The sequence below is a fragment of the Nicotiana sylvestris genome, chromosome 5 (genome assembly GCF_000393655.2).
Source record: "Nicotiana sylvestris chromosome 5, ASM39365v2, whole genome shotgun sequence".
Classification (NCBI taxonomy): Eukaryota; Viridiplantae; Streptophyta; class Magnoliopsida; order Solanales; family Solanaceae; genus Nicotiana; species Nicotiana sylvestris.
Genome location: NC_091061.1, coordinates 127,712,363 through 127,727,619, shown reverse-complemented (window position 1 = coordinate 127,727,619; position 15,257 = coordinate 127,712,363). Strand labels below are relative to the sequence as shown.

At 40.7% G+C, this 15,257-nt stretch overlaps 3 protein-coding genes across 3 annotated transcripts in view; 2 read left to right on the top strand and 1 right to left on the bottom strand.

The window, feature by feature from the left end:
• The first annotated feature begins 3,408 nt into the window (after window positions 1-3,408).
• LOC138869295 (uncharacterized) lies at window positions 3,409-4,392 on the top strand. Its single transcript, XM_070146902.1, has 2 exons — window positions 3,409-3,453; window positions 3,502-4,392. Exons 1-2 carry the CDS (start codon window positions 3,409-3,411, stop codon window positions 4,390-4,392), a joined length of 936 nt encoding a protein of 311 aa, XP_070003003.1.
• A 2,745-nt stretch (window positions 4,393-7,137) lies between these two features.
• LOC138869294 (uncharacterized) lies at window positions 7,138-7,557 on the top strand. Its single transcript, XM_070146901.1, has one exon. The coding sequence runs from the start codon at window positions 7,138-7,140 to the stop codon at window positions 7,555-7,557; it is 420 nt and encodes a 139-aa protein (XP_070003002.1).
• A 5,790-nt stretch (window positions 7,558-13,347) lies between these two features.
• The window catches only part of LOC104232656 (uncharacterized), a 28,971-nt gene continuing 27,061 nt past the window's right edge, over window positions 13,348-15,257 (bottom strand). The window contains exon 4 of the mRNA XM_009785911.2: window positions 13,348-13,757. Coding sequence (XP_009784213.1) covers window positions 13,711-13,757 — 47 coding nt within the window. The 3' untranslated portion in view covers window positions 13,348-13,710. The remainder of the gene's footprint in view (window positions 13,758-15,257) is intronic.

The following is a 15,257-nucleotide window of genomic DNA, read 5'->3' as shown; positions in this document are numbered from 1 at the left end:
ATATATATTAGATTATATTTATATATAACTAAAATAGTCAAATATAGAATAAAGTTACCATATACTATTGACATTTATTAGCTTGCCACTTGACGTAACCATAATGTCAAATATATATGGTACTTGCCACTTGCCGTAACCATAATGTCAAATATATATGGTAACTTTCTTGCTTTAATATATATATATATATATATATATTTATTTAACATTTAATGAAATTTAATAGAAAAACATTTAAAGTTCTATGATTAGGGAGACCAGTATTTCACCCAACCTATGCCCCTCTTTGCCGCCTGGGCCGCTACTCCACTTTTAGGATTTTTTGATTTTTTTTAGCTAAACGATAATTTATATGTTTACTTGAAAATGACGTACGACTTTAGCTCGAGTTTGATGGCGTTATTGTACCTCTTTTATCAATACTACAATACGCTAATGCATGAAAAAAGTAGAGTTTTTTTTTTTTTTCAAATTTACGAGATTCATATTTAAGATGTAAAGTTCAAATTTCATCAAAGGTTTTTCTTTTCTTCTTTTTCCTTCCCTTATTCCCTTTCCCCAAAAAAAAATTAGGAAGGAAGAAGAAAAATTCAAGTTTACCTTTGAATACAACTGCAAACTTTATGCTCACTCACAAAAGGAAATGGGGTTTGAAATAAAATAATGAGAGTGACAGAAAACGTTAGCTAAATGCAGGATAAAAAGTCTACACAAATTTTATAATTAGAGCAGCATACTTGATGTCACATATTTTAGTAGGCAAACCACAATAGCCGAAACAAAATTCGTCTCGTACGTATTTTATATGTTTAAGAAAAACATTGACACCATACTTTCACAATTTTTTTTCTCTTTCTGTTTAAACATATAACAAACTATAAGCATACAAAGACGATAAAAGAAAAAGATGTGGAGTATTAGCCAAAAAACTTATAATGTAAGGTTCTGGACATATACATACTCACAGAACGAAAAGGAAATTCCTCCAAAATTGAGTACTTAACTCTTGATTTTGACTTTCACTTTTGGAATCCGTTTGGTAGAAGGGATCATAATGGTTGATAGTTAAATCTAGATGTTAGACACAACAGTTGCAAGGTAGGCAGTAGCATTCACATTATTAATAAATAAGACGACTGTAAATGCACTTGTATACAAATGGAAATGATACGTTGACAACTAATGAATATCTTTGTGAAAGCTGATCGACATCTTTTCTCACGAAATTAAAGAAGGTAGTGTATAGGCCAAAAATTATCCTAGTTATTTGTGGGACACGTCAACACTAAGAAAACCCTCGAAGGCTGCCACGCGTCATTGATATGATTTCAACAAAAGATGGAGACGAAGTTGAAGTAATTTGATAAAGGACGAAGGAGAGATCGAGGAGTCAACAGAGATCGAGGTCGAGGACGAGTAGTTTCTTAACGTAGCAGTAACAACTAGTTTTAGGGATAAAACTCTAAAGAGAATATTTTAGTGAATATTCCTGGAATATGTACTATTAGGGTTTTGTGACCCATGTTCCCCTATAAATATATATATATATATTAGTTATAGAAGAGGGTTGAACACTTATTAAAAAAGGAACAACACTTTGACTTTCTTTGAAGATTCATGCTTTACATACATACAAAATATACCTTTCCTCAGATCTGATTTTTAACTTTTCTCCACGATCCAAGAAAAGTACGAATATTCAAAGGTCCATAAATCACTTATCATTTTCAGGGGGAATAACACCGAATTCAACCCTTTTCCGATTATCTCACTTGCATTTATTTACTTAAATACCATTATATTTCATTTATTACTATTAAATGCTATCTTCTTAGTTCTTGGGTCATTAAATACTATTGTTATTACACATTTATTGATATCTGACGGAACTTGTGACAGTTTGTCACAAAATCAGTTAAATGACCTTTTGGATATTAATATTGGATAAGATTAACTCTATTCTATTAGAAAATCTAATTGTTTAAACCTATATCTAAATTTTGGGTCAAACAGGTTGGTGTCGTCTGTGGGGATTTTCTCTGCCAATTTTTTAGTTTCCACTAGATCTACAACTCATGTGACTTGTTAATCTAACAAACCATAAAGTTTATCTCTCTTCTTTGTGCGTACAAAATTTCCATGGCAGGTAACCAAGGAAACAGAACGAGGGAAATAGATAATGTTCCCTTCAACCTTATAAATGTTATCAACGAAATCTATAACACACGTGATTAGGGGTTAACGCCTACGGCCTCTCTCGGACGAGAAAGGTCACTCCTACCTTTTTGCAGCCCAACAAAACCAAACGGGAAAGGACCCCCCACGTCCGCGGGAGAGGGGACGCCACACACTATGAAAAACCCCTCGAAGCATGACTAACTGATACCCTAGTCAATATACTCAGCAAACAAGCTCCATTCACGATTATAAAAACCACGAGAGCCCATGAAACACCATGAGGGGACAAATAGGATGACCAACCGAACCCTCCAACTTCAGGTAAAACTCACGATGTTACTGATAGTGCAAGTGATAGCATCCTCGCCAGTATCTTGAAAAGAATGAAGGAAATAAAAAATGAAAACAAGGTGCTTAGAGACCAAATGAAAGGGCACTAGGAACAAGTAGACGAGATACCTAGCGCCCCCAAATTGCTACCAAAAAGGGACGCCGGTAGGTTCATAGAACAACTATATAGCGAGGAAGCGGCTCCACTTGCCATATCAAAGACCTTCAAGATGCCCCCATATCTCAAAATATACGATGGGATGACCGACCCCAAAGATCATGTGACTCACTGCGTTAGAGCTGTAAAAGGCATCGACCTTACCAAGGAGAAAGTGCCCTCTATTTTGCTGAATAAATTTGGCGAAACCTTCATCGGAGCGGCATTAACATAGTATTCAAAGCTACCATCTCATTCCATAGAAACGTTCGAAGAGATGGCCGATAAGTTCGTGAGGCACATGTCGGGGCCAAGAAAGCTGAAACAAGAGTAAACGACAACTTTGCCATCAAACAATCCCCGAGAGAGGGGCTGAGGGATTTCCTCGCCTGGTTCAATAGGGTAAGGATAATCTTACCAAATGTTTCCAAAGGGATAACCATAGCAGCCTTTCAGAAATGATTGAGTATAGAGGGTTCAAAAGCGACTAGAAAGCTGCTGAGCCGATTAACGAAGTATCCTCCAACCACTTGGGATGAAATTCATAATGCCTACTCTGTTGAGGTCAGAGCAGATCACGACGACCTCAATAGACCAACTCGATGACTCATCTCGGTACAATCAGAGTCCAGGAAAGAACGAAGAGATAATACAAGGATATCACCCAGCCTCACGGTCGAACAAAAAGCGACACCAACCCTATATCAGGGCGTCCACTCCTCCCTCCTTTCGTTATGAAGATGGCCCATCTAGGCCGGGATCGGGAACTCACAGGAACGATAGAGGTATGTCCCCCTTTCTATCTGCTCACAATTTTTGTGTTTTACCTACAGAGGTGGTCCACGCCCTTGAGAATCTTGGAAAAAGGTGAAATAGACGCAAAAGATGAGGTCCGATACGAGCACCAGGAAATTCGAAGCCCTCTGCGAATTCCACCAGGAATGCGTACACAAAACAGAAGATTGCATCTCTTAAGGAAAGACGTAGCGAACATGCTACAACAAAGGCACCTCAAAGAATTGCTCAGTGACAAAGGCAGTAACACCACAGAAAGGGTTCGAGAACGTCAAGGCTTGCCAAAGCCACCTTCACTAGCTCGTGCCATCAATATGATTATTGGTGACAACGATGACGCCTCTATCAACGGCATCAAGTTCACCACCACCCATAAGATAAAAAGATCAATCACCTATGAACGGTATGACAGACTCGAAGAAAGCATCATCTTCGACGAGTCATATACCGATGATTTGACTTTTCCTCACGATGATGCCCTTGTAATTACTTTACGAATTTTATATATTGATGTTAAACGAATCATGGTAGATGAAGAAAGTGGAACGTGCATCATCCATCCCCGAGTCCTTGCTCAGATGAGACTCGAGGATAGGATAGTGCCACGTTGCATCACACTAACCTATTTTAACAATGCAGTTGAACACAATTGGGGAGAAATTACACTCTCTGTTCTCGCCAGTGGGGTGACTCTAGAGACAAAGTTCCACATCATGGACCAGGACACCGCGTACAACGTCATCGTGGAACTACCATGGATATATCCTATGACAGTCGTCCCTCCCAGCTTATACCAAGTGATCAAATTCCCAACACCTTGGGGAATATTCAGCATACGAGGGGAACAATGCACGTCCCAGAAATGCTATCGAATCTCCATGGACAGCACGACAACTCAACAAAAGAAAGATAAGGAAAAAGAAGCATAAGAATCAGCAGGGTCAAGGTTGCCACAATATGAAGATAGGGAAGTAATTTTGGAACCTGAAATAATCAAAGTCGCAGAGTCAACAATAGAATACCTCGACCCCGTCCAATTAGACCATAGCGACCGTCGTAAAAAAAGTCTACATCGACTTCAAACTCTAAGAACCAGGTAAATTTAGTCAATTCTTAATAACTAACGCAGATTTGTTTGCCTTCAACCATACAGATATGTCGGGCATCCCCATAGAGATCGTCGCACACAAACTGAACATCGATCCCTTTTATCCCCCAGTATGGCAGGTCCGACAAAAGTTCAACCCCACTATTAATGATACTGTCCACGAAGAAGTAGAGAAGCTATTAACGAACGGCTCCATCAAGGAATCGAAGTACCCCCAAATGGATACTAACATGTTGATGGTGAAAAAGAAAAATGGAAAATTGAGGATGTGTGTGGACTTCACATACCTAAACAAAGCATGCCCGAAAGATTCATTCCCATTGCCACGTATCGACCAACTCATTGACGCAACGGCGAGGTATGAGCTGCTGAGTTTTCTAGATGCATATTCGGGTTATAACTACATACACATGCAGGAAGAAGACCAAGAAAAACCACGTTCATCACTCTCAGGGGAATATATTGTTATAGGGTCAATGCCGTTTGGGTTGAAGAAATGAGGAGCTACCTATAAAAGATTGGTCACAAAAACATTTAAAGACCAACTCGGCAAAACCATGGAGGTACATATCAACAACATGTTGGTCTAATCCGTGAAGGCAGAGGATCATATCAATCACTTGAAGGAAGCTTTTGATATACTAAGACAGTACGTGATGCAACTAAACCCCGAGAAATGTGCGTTTGGCGTAGCCTGGGGAAGTTTTTTGGGCTTCTTAGTATCACAACGAGGAATTGAGGTCAACCCAGATCAAATCAAGGCTATCGACGGAATACACGAATAGTTGACTACTAAGAAGCAAGTCCAAAGATTGGTTGGTCGAATTTCCACGTAGTTAGATTTATCCTGCAGTCGTCCGATAGATGTCACAGGTTTTTTAGTGAACTCAAAAAAGATAACGGTCTCGGGTAGACGCCCGAGTGCGTACAAGCACTACAAGAACTAAAGGAATATTTGCCGTCACTGCCTTGCTCTCGAAGCCCGATCCTAGGGAACACCTCCCCGTCTACCTCGCCTTCTCCGAAGTAGTAGTAAGTACGGTCATAGTACAAGAAAATAAAGGTACACAATATCCATTTATTATATCAGCAAAACACTTATCGACGTCGAGACGAGGTACCCACACCTCGAAAAGTTAGCCCTGACCTTAGTCGTAGCTTCACGAAAGCTTGGACCCTATTTCCAGTGTCACCCTATCTCGAACGTCACCACTTTTCTTTTAAGAAGCATTTTACATAAACCCGAGATATCGGGGAGGATTGCCAAATGGTCCATAGAGATAAGTGAGCACGACATCACATATCAGCCTCGAACAACAATAAAGTTTCAAGTGCTCACTGACTTCATCGCAGACTTTAGCGCAAAAGTAATGCATGAGGCCAAGAAGGAAGCCGCTCAAGCTTCTCTTCAAACACAAGACCTCTGGGTCATATACGCCGACGATGCATCCAATGATTCCGGATCTAGACTAGGACCCGAGGTCCCTACTGGCGAAGTAATTCGCAATCCATAAGATGCCTAGATATGACTAAGAACGAGGCCGAGTATGAGGTTGTAATTGCAAGGTTGAGGCTAGCACTCAAATGTGGGGCGAAGCGGATGAAACTCCATTGTGAATCTCAACTCGTAGTCAACCAAGTTACAGGGACTTTCCAATTCAAAGAACAAAGGTTGAAAAAATATCAAGTCAAGATCTATAAATTGCTGCCCAATTTTGACGAATGCCAGCTCGACCAGATCCCATGAACTCAAAATATCGAAGCAAATAGCCTCGCTAAATTGGCTGCCACCACCAAAAGCATAACGGCTAGAGACAAAAGTGTAGTCCATATCCTCAACTCTTCACTAGACCAAGTCGAGGTAAAATCTATAAGTTTAACTTGGGACTGGCGCAATTGTACTATTACGTATTTCCAGGATGGCACCCTTCCAAACGACAAAAGGGAAGCTAAAAAACTAAGAATGCAAGCAGCTAGATACGGCCTCCTTCATAATGACTTATACAAGAGAACGTCTGGCGATCCTTTGGCAAAGTGTTTAGGCCCAAACCAAACCCAACACGTTCTAGAGGAAGTCCTCAAGGGCCATTGCGGCACTTATTTCGCTACTATTGACCCACCATGAAAAAGGACACCTCAAAGTTCGTGAATAAATGCGAGCAATGTCAGAAGTACGCCCAAATAATCCACCAAGCAAGCAAACACCTTCATTCGATCACCTCTCCATGGCCATTTATTAAGTAAGGAATGGACATCGTGGGTCCACGCCTGCCGGGGCGAGGTAATGTGCGATTTCTTTTAGTTTTAACTGACTATTTCTCTAAATTGGTGGAAGCAAGGGCATTTTCCCAAATTCTCTAACAAGAGGTAATCACTTTCATATGGAAAAATGTCATCTGTCAATCCAGCCTACCTAAAGAGATAAGCTGCGACAACGGACCTCATTTCACAGGAAGAAGAACCACTGAGTTCTTCGAAAAATGGCATATCAAAAGAATACTTTTAACTTCCTACCACCCAGCCGGCAACGCAAGAAGAATCCTTCAATAAGACAATACTAAACATCATGAAGAAGAAACTTGAAGAGGCAAAAGGAATATGGCCAGAAATACTCCCAGAAGCATCATGGGCACACAGGACTACCCCGAAGACGAGCACAGGAGAGACACCTTACTCCCTCGTCTACAGAATAGAAGCGGTCATACCAGTCGAAGTCGGAGAACCCAGCCTGAGGTACTCCCATGAAAACGGTACCAGCAACGACGATAATAGGAGGCAAGATCTCGACAAGGTCGAGGAGCGACGAGACATGAAGTACATAAGGATGGTCGCTCAGGAACAACAAGCAGAGCGCTATTATAGCAAAACAGAAAAGGTTCGACTGCTCAAAGTCGGAGATTACGTACTCAAAGCCAAAACCCAAGAAAATAGGAACCACGAGAAGGCAAACTGGGAACAAACTAGGACGTACCGCACAAAATTATAGGCAAAGTAGACAAAGGCTCATTCCAATTGGAAACTATGGAAGGGAAGCTCCTACCAAACAATTGGAATATCAACCATCTCAAGTACTTCAACTTCTAAGAAATAAGAAGTACCATGTAAGTCGTACTATTTTTCCCTCACTTGAGTTTTGCCCCTATAGGGTTTTCTCAAGGAGGTTTATAACGAGGCGACGAGCGGGATACCTCAAGTTGGAACGCACAAGAGCAGACAAAGTTTTCATTGCCTGACTCCTCAAAATTCTCCAACTTGAACTATGAAGGGACTAGATATACTGAGACTAGGACTGGAACGCCAGCCAACACCCAAAGCTTGTAACTTTCTCCAAAATTTGCCCAAGGGCAAAATAATGTAATCAGATCAACATTGTCAAAATAATAGAAGTACACATTTATCGAAATCGCTCCAATAAACGGTTAAGTTCGACCAAGCTCGAACAATACCTATCAGCCCTGGGCCATGATTTAACAAACGATTAAGTTCGACCAAGCTCAAACAACAACTATCAACCCTTAGCCACGATTTAATAAATGGTTATGTTCGACTAAGCTCGAACAACACCTATCGACCCTTGGCCATGATTTAATAAACGATTAAGTTCGACCAAGCTCGAACAACACCTATCAGCCCTTGGCCAAGATTTAACAAACGGTTAAGTTCGACCAAGCTCGAATAACACCTATCGGCCCTCGACCATGACTTAGTAAAAGGTTAAGTTAAACCAAGCTCAAACAACACCTATCGGCCCTTGTCAACGATTTAATAAAAGGTTAAGTTCGACCGATGTCGAACAACACCTATCGGCCCTGGGCCACATCTCAACTAAGAGACATACTCGAATTATGTAAATAAAGGGCCAATACGGCCCACGTCTATTCGACCCTAAGGCTACGACCACCTAAAGGATGGAAACAATAAAAAGAATAAAGAAGAAAAACATGCAAGTACAAAAGCAAAACATAAAAGTACAGAAACAAAACACCAAAATGAAAAAGGTACATGTAAAACAAAATTCACCTTTGATATTCATATTCAGATGAAGAGTTTTTTATAAAAGTGCTCGAAGAGGCCAACAAAAATACACAAGAAGTAAAAATAAAAACTACCGGCCATCGCCATCCCGGACTTGAACGCCATCGCCATCCCAGCCTTCGACGCCCTCTGAGTCCCCACCTTGACCGTAGGAAAAGTCATACCAAGCTCTGTCCGTGAGTCGATCCACACCCTCGTCCTCATCCTCATCAGAACCAGGTCAGGGCATAGCAGGATCATAACCACAAGAAAGTCGAGCCTCATGATGTTTGACCCGATCATCCTCGAGGGCCGCCTCAGAAATAGAGCATGTTGTATTCAAGTCAAAGAACACATCCAGTCGGCTTCAACATGGATCCACTACTTAGACGAAGAGGGCCGCACAAGCAGTTAGGCCTTCTCGGCCTCTAGAGCAACAACACGATCATGCAGCTCGGAGTTTTCCTTGTCCAACTCCTCTATCCTCCCCTCAAGACGGTCCTCCTTAGCCCTAGTCGTTGACAAATCATTTTCTCGTTCAAAACGGAGAGTCATGTCCGCCCACTCAAGGATGTTAATCTTTCTCCGAGCATCCAGTCGGGAAGACTTCGCCTGCTCAAGCAACTTGCTGTTTCTCAGCGATCTCCCTATTGAGAGTGTCGATTTCAAGCTGACACTTGTCCAACTGACTTCGCAGTTGAAACAACTGAGCCTGAAGATCACTGCACTGGGCCTCCTCGCCCTTACTTATCTCGAGCTCTTCCCTTTTCTTCAACATTCCATCGAGGACGCTGAACCTCTCCACGACTGCCATCAGCTCATCGTCCTTCTTCTTCAAATTTTCTCTTAAATACGGCACGTCACCCTCCTCACGTAGCCGCTTCCGAAGGTCCCAGTACTTTTAACGGTACTCTATGTACTTACCTTCAACTTCACATAAATTTCTTTACGTCTTTTCCCCCTCCGAGCACTCTCTGTTTCTAGAATGACCATCTGCAAATCAAAGAAAAAGCGAAAGTTTGAACTTAAAAATAAGCTAAGACAAAAGGAAAAGAACGGACAACAACTGTACTTACCTTGAGAGCGAGACCGATGACATTCTTCGACAAGGTACCATCAGTTATTTCCTTGAGGGTCACACCCTCGGAGTCAGAGCAGAGAGGACCGAGAGTAGGGACTACCTCCTCGGTATTTCACAACAAGTCATGATCCATTGGGATCATAATGCTCCTAGAGCCTCCCTCCATCCTCGTCTGGAGTTGGGTGAGCCCCCCGTCGATCACTCTTAGATCATCAAGGTCCATGTCACAACTCGACTCATCATCCTCATTAACGACGACTTTTCCTCCGTCATTGACTGGCGGAGAAGCATCCACTGCTGTGATGGAGGATAAATCCTCGTCTTGTCTCAGAGACACGGGGCCATCATCAGGTGTCCTCTCCACGACCATCTCCCCTTAGGACATATTAGCACGCCCGCATTCGTCTCTTTTAGTTGTGGGGCCTCAGAGCTCGCCCCAATATTATCCCCAACATCGTCTCCGATGTGTATCGTCGCTGTCTCTTGAAGAGTGAAGTCAACCTCCACTGAATCGATGGCCATAGGGACTTCCCCCTCCCCCGCGACATCCACAACCTTCCCTTGCGAGGGCTTAGATCCTCATCACGGGGGGAGGGGGAGTCTTAGTCATCCTCATCAAGAAGTGAGAACAACCAGGGAACGGACTCAGCAGCCAGGATGGGGGGCTGGTGCAGAAGGCGCAGCAGCCATGACGGGGCAGAGACAGAAGGCGTGGCATCCCTTCTCTTCCTAAATGAGGGCACAAATGCCCTACTCCTTCTGGAAGACCTCCTGACTGGACTTGAAGAAGAAAAAGCAAAGAGGTTTTACAATGATGCAAGCCGACATAAAAAGAAAAACGGACACGGCCAGAAAGGAGAAATTACGTGCCGAAGGGAGGGCCGGTCTGAACTTCTGAAATAAGCTCGGCCAGTCACGAATCCCAACGGCGTGGGGAGGAATCTACACGACCTAGTCGACGATATGTATAGCCAGAGGGGGAAGGTGGTTGTTGGCTGCAGGGAAAGAAGAATTATTTAACTAATTAGAAATATATGAAGAGCTTCAAAAGGTAAAAACGAAAGAGACCCGAACACTTACGTGTATGGTTCCAAGCCTCAGGGAAACTGTCGACATTAGCCATGACGGTCTTAATTTTGACGTAAAAGTAGTCAAGCCAGAATTGGTGACTGGCCTTGTCGTCCATCTTCACCACTAAAATTTTGCCTCCATGGTGACGAAGGTTCAACATCGTCCCTGTATAGAAGCCAGGTGCGAGCAGGTAAGGGACGAGCTAAGTGAGGAAAACGCTATAGTGGTGGCAAAACTCCTCCACCAGCGGAAGAAGAGGAAACGAATAGCCAATGGTAAATGGGTAGGCATAGAGAGCACAGTACCTAGGACGGTGAACGTGCACCTCGTCCTCGTTAGCAGGAATCAGTTCAACATTGTTGGGAAGGCCAAACTTACCTTTGAACTCAGCCAACTGCTTAGGAGCCATTGATTATAAAAAAAATCGGGCGCCGTGTTCGGCTACCGTTGGAGGTCAGGCCTAGCTCATGGTTGCCAGGGATGATCTCTTCCACTGATGGACGAGATTCATCTTCTGCAACAGCAACAACGTCCTCCCCGTGAGCAGGGAACACAACTGCCAAAGGGACGACACGACTCTCTTTACTAGCATTAGGAGAAGGGTTAGACATGGTTATGGAAAAGATAGGAGTATAGAAGAAAATCAAAGCTCAGGAGATGAAAGAAGATTCAAGAGAGAAAATGGAGTTTATTTATGAGAACAAAGAGAATATGAAAAGAAGTAAAGTTTGAATAATGAAGAAGCAATCCCTATTTATAAAGATTGAGGCACCAGAATCGAAACGGCAGAACCAATCAAAGGTCATGCGCGAATTGACACAGTGCGTCGAGAACCAGCATTATCATAACGTATGACGTCATGATGTCACTCTTTCTCTTAGGATAGATGGTTCCAACAAATCACCCGAAAAATTTAAAGGATTTGAAATATGCGGCCCACAAAGAGCCACGTCGCATGTTCGTCACAACGAACACGGCCAATGTTATCTGTTCAGCGAGCTCGACCATAAAGACGATCATGAATGATATTATCCACTCATTGACCTCACCCACGAAGAGGACCTCAACGAGCAAAGGGACTAATTGTATGGGCAAAAATTATCCTAGTCATGTGTGGTCCATGTCAACACTAAGAGAACCCTCAGAGATTGTCACGCTTCATCGATATGATTTCAATAAAAGACGAAGACAAAGTCGAAATGATCTGATAAGGACGAATGCGAGGTCGAGGACGAGTTCTTTCCTTAACGGAGCAGTAACGACTAATTTTAGGGATAAAACTCTAAAGAGAATATTTCAGTGAATATTCCTGGAATCTGTGCTATTAGGGTTTTATGACCCATGTTCCCATATAAATAGATAAATATATAGTTATAGAAGGGGATTGGACACTCATTAAAAAGGAACAACGCTTTGACATTCTTTGAAGATTCTTGTTTTACATACATACAAAATATATCTTTCCCCAGATCTGATTTTTAACTTTTCTCCACGATCCAAGAAGAGTACGAATATTCAAAGGTTCATCAATCACCTACCATTTTCAGGGGGAATAACATCGAATTCAACCTTTTTCCGATTATCTCACTTGCATTTATTTACTTAAATGCCATTATATTTCATTTATTACTATTAAATGCTATCTTTCTTAGTTCTTGGGTCATTAAATAATGTTGTTATTAGATATCTGACGGAACTTGTGACAGTTTATCACGAAATTAGTTAAATGACCTTACCTTTTGGATATTAATATTGGATAAGATTAATTCTATTCTATTAGAAAATCTAATTGTTTAAATCTAGATTTAAATTTTGGGTCAAACAGATTGGAAGGAAATTTACTAAGTATTTACCAAGTATATTTACATAATCAGGTCTCTGGAATAGCAATAGTAACCCTATATAAGAAGTGCTGATTGGTAAGAAAATAACATCTTATAAATGATAAATAATACTCCCTCCGTTTCAATTCATGTGAACCCATTTGACTGTGCACGGAGTTTAAGGAAAGAGAGAAGACTTTTGATCTTGTCGTGTAAAATAAGGCACATATATTTTGTGTGGCTATAAATCATTGTGTAAAGGTAAATTGTTTCCAAATAAGGAAAGGGGTCATTCTTTTTGGCACGGACTAAAAAGGAAATAGGTTCACATAAATTGAAATGGAGGGAGTATGTTATAACACGTTAAATTACTACACTAATACTGTAGAAAGCAATGGCCAGCTCAAACCCTAGAGATGACACAAACCCTAGAGATGACTTTAGACAACAACAAACCCATTAATTTCCCACAGGTATGGGGAGAGTAAGATGTACACAACCTTACCCTTACCCTAGAAGGGCAGAGAGGCTGTTTCCGATAGACCCTCGGCTAATGACTTCCAGACAACACACTACAGTCTTGAGAGCTCAATTTGGCCAGTACCCAAAAGTATCGAATATTTGCAGGTAAGCTGGGAAGAAACAGCAATAAACTTAGTAGTCAATTTCAAACACAACCTCTAGGCTAACACAGCTTAAGCCCTTCTAGCCTTCTGCTAACTGATTTAATAAATTATGGTCCATACAATAAATACCCAAAAAATCATTTTGGACACAATCACAGCAATGAAGACGACTCACAACTGCATTTTGCCAGAATTAGCCAAAGAGATCCCAAAGAGTTTATGTACAGAAATCATTTTTCACTTTTGCTGATTTCTCAAAGAATGACTTGGAAACAAACCAAAGCAAAAAGGAAAACTTGAAAAATAAACACATTAACAATCCTTTTCTTTTCCTCTAGCTCTATTTGAACTATATGTAAAAGAGTGAGGGAGAGGGAGAGGGAGAGATTATTCAGCAATGCGACACGCAAAAACAACAATGAACACCTCTGGCCTTTGCGCAGAGTAGACACAGCAAGAGAGACACTTAGATTCTCAAGCTAATGGATGCTAAATATCCCAGAACAGGGTTAATAGGTGAAAAATTACACGTCGTCTTCAGTAAGCTGCACATTGTATCCATGTTTTATCTCTGCATCAGTGTAAAAGTTGGGTCAAATTCAAGAATAAGATGCATCACAATTTAAATTCAGAAACAGCTAGACAGGGAAGTAAATGTATACCAATTTCAACAGGAACAGTAAACGTTTAAAGAAATCAGAACAATTATAAACTTTCATGTACAACAATGTGCATTCCAAAAATTTGCTTTGACGACAAGGCTAGAACTCTCATCCAATTAGGTCTTAGTTTGATTAGGTATGTCCAACAAAAGTAAGTTAAACACTTTGTACTCCCTCTATGCCAATTTTTTAGCTGCTCTTTCTTTTTCTTGTCAGTCTCAGGAAGATTGGGACCATTTCATATTCAGGAACTCTTTGATCTTTACATTGTCATTTTCCCTTGCTCTTATAGGCTTTGACATGAATTATTGTGGACCCCACTGGAAAGATACATTTGGTATTCTATGCATATTAAGCTTAAGAGTGGACCATAACTTGGAGAGACAGGAAAAAAAGGAAAGTAATAAAATTTTATTGGGATGGGTGAGAAACAATTAATGCAGAAAGTTAACATACAGAAGCAAAGTTCAAAGGATATACTGAACTCTGTAAAGTTAAGGATCATCAAATTCATTATATTAATTTTTTTAATCGCCAAATGTAAAGATAAGAGAAACACAAATGAAACAAAGAGAAAAAAAAAGAAACATAAGAAAGAAGGGCAGACTTAGTTAACATTCCCCTTTATGTTATGGTTGGACATATGAACCACGGTCTTACAGCTAATTCTGCACTTGCTCAACACGCCCAACTACCAAGAACTCATAGGCAAAATATTGGGATCCCTCAACTAACAGTGACCCCAACGATGCCAATCTTTAAGTATTACTGTTTAAACAATAAAAATGTCTAGACAAGGATCAGCAGGATAACACATTGGCATTTAGATAATGCTAAGTTTAAAGCTGTAGAAAATAACATGAAGAATCCGGGAAGAAAGTGTTTAAAAAACATTTGACACTGCTAGAAAATAAAGATTTATTATTTATGAATTTCATAGTAAGTGTCCAAGATAAGTCCTTATTAGATATTTGTTTCGTCATTCTAATCTTTTACTATTTTAAGGAAATCATATACTTGCATCACAGGCTGTTTAATTAAATAATAACTTCATGTCCAGCTTGCTCCCCTCTCTTCAGGAAGTAACCACAATGGATAACACCACTGGTCGTCCACCATTTAACCGAGTTAAGAAAGTTGCTTATTCATTTCTCACTTTATATATCATTGTTCAAGATTTCAATCACTTCCCAAAAATAGTGGTGGTATGATCATTTATTTGAAGCCATAGAAATGTGTATGATGGATTAAAATTAACCTATTTGAACATATGCATTCTCACAAATCACTATCACGAATGATGAAAGTAAAGATGGATAAAAGAACAGCGCTCTACTGCCTTAGCAAAGTCTAGAATGCAGTAATCTGAAAAATCTGAGAAATACAAATAAATGATATATGGAAAAATA

Excerpts from the sequence above, each read along its gene's own strand:
- LOC138869295 (XM_070146902.1), top strand. The coding sequence starts at position 3,409 with ATGGCCCATCTAGGCCGGGATCGGGAACTCACAGGAACGATAGAG. Across the intron at positions 3,454-3,501 it reads AACTCACAGGAACGATAGAG|AGGTGGTCCACGCCCTTGAG; the intron begins GTATGTCCCCCT and ends TTTTACCTACAG.
- LOC138869294 (XM_070146901.1), top strand. The coding sequence starts at position 7,138 with ATGAAGAAGAAACTTGAAGAGGCAAAAGGAATATGGCCAGAAATACTC.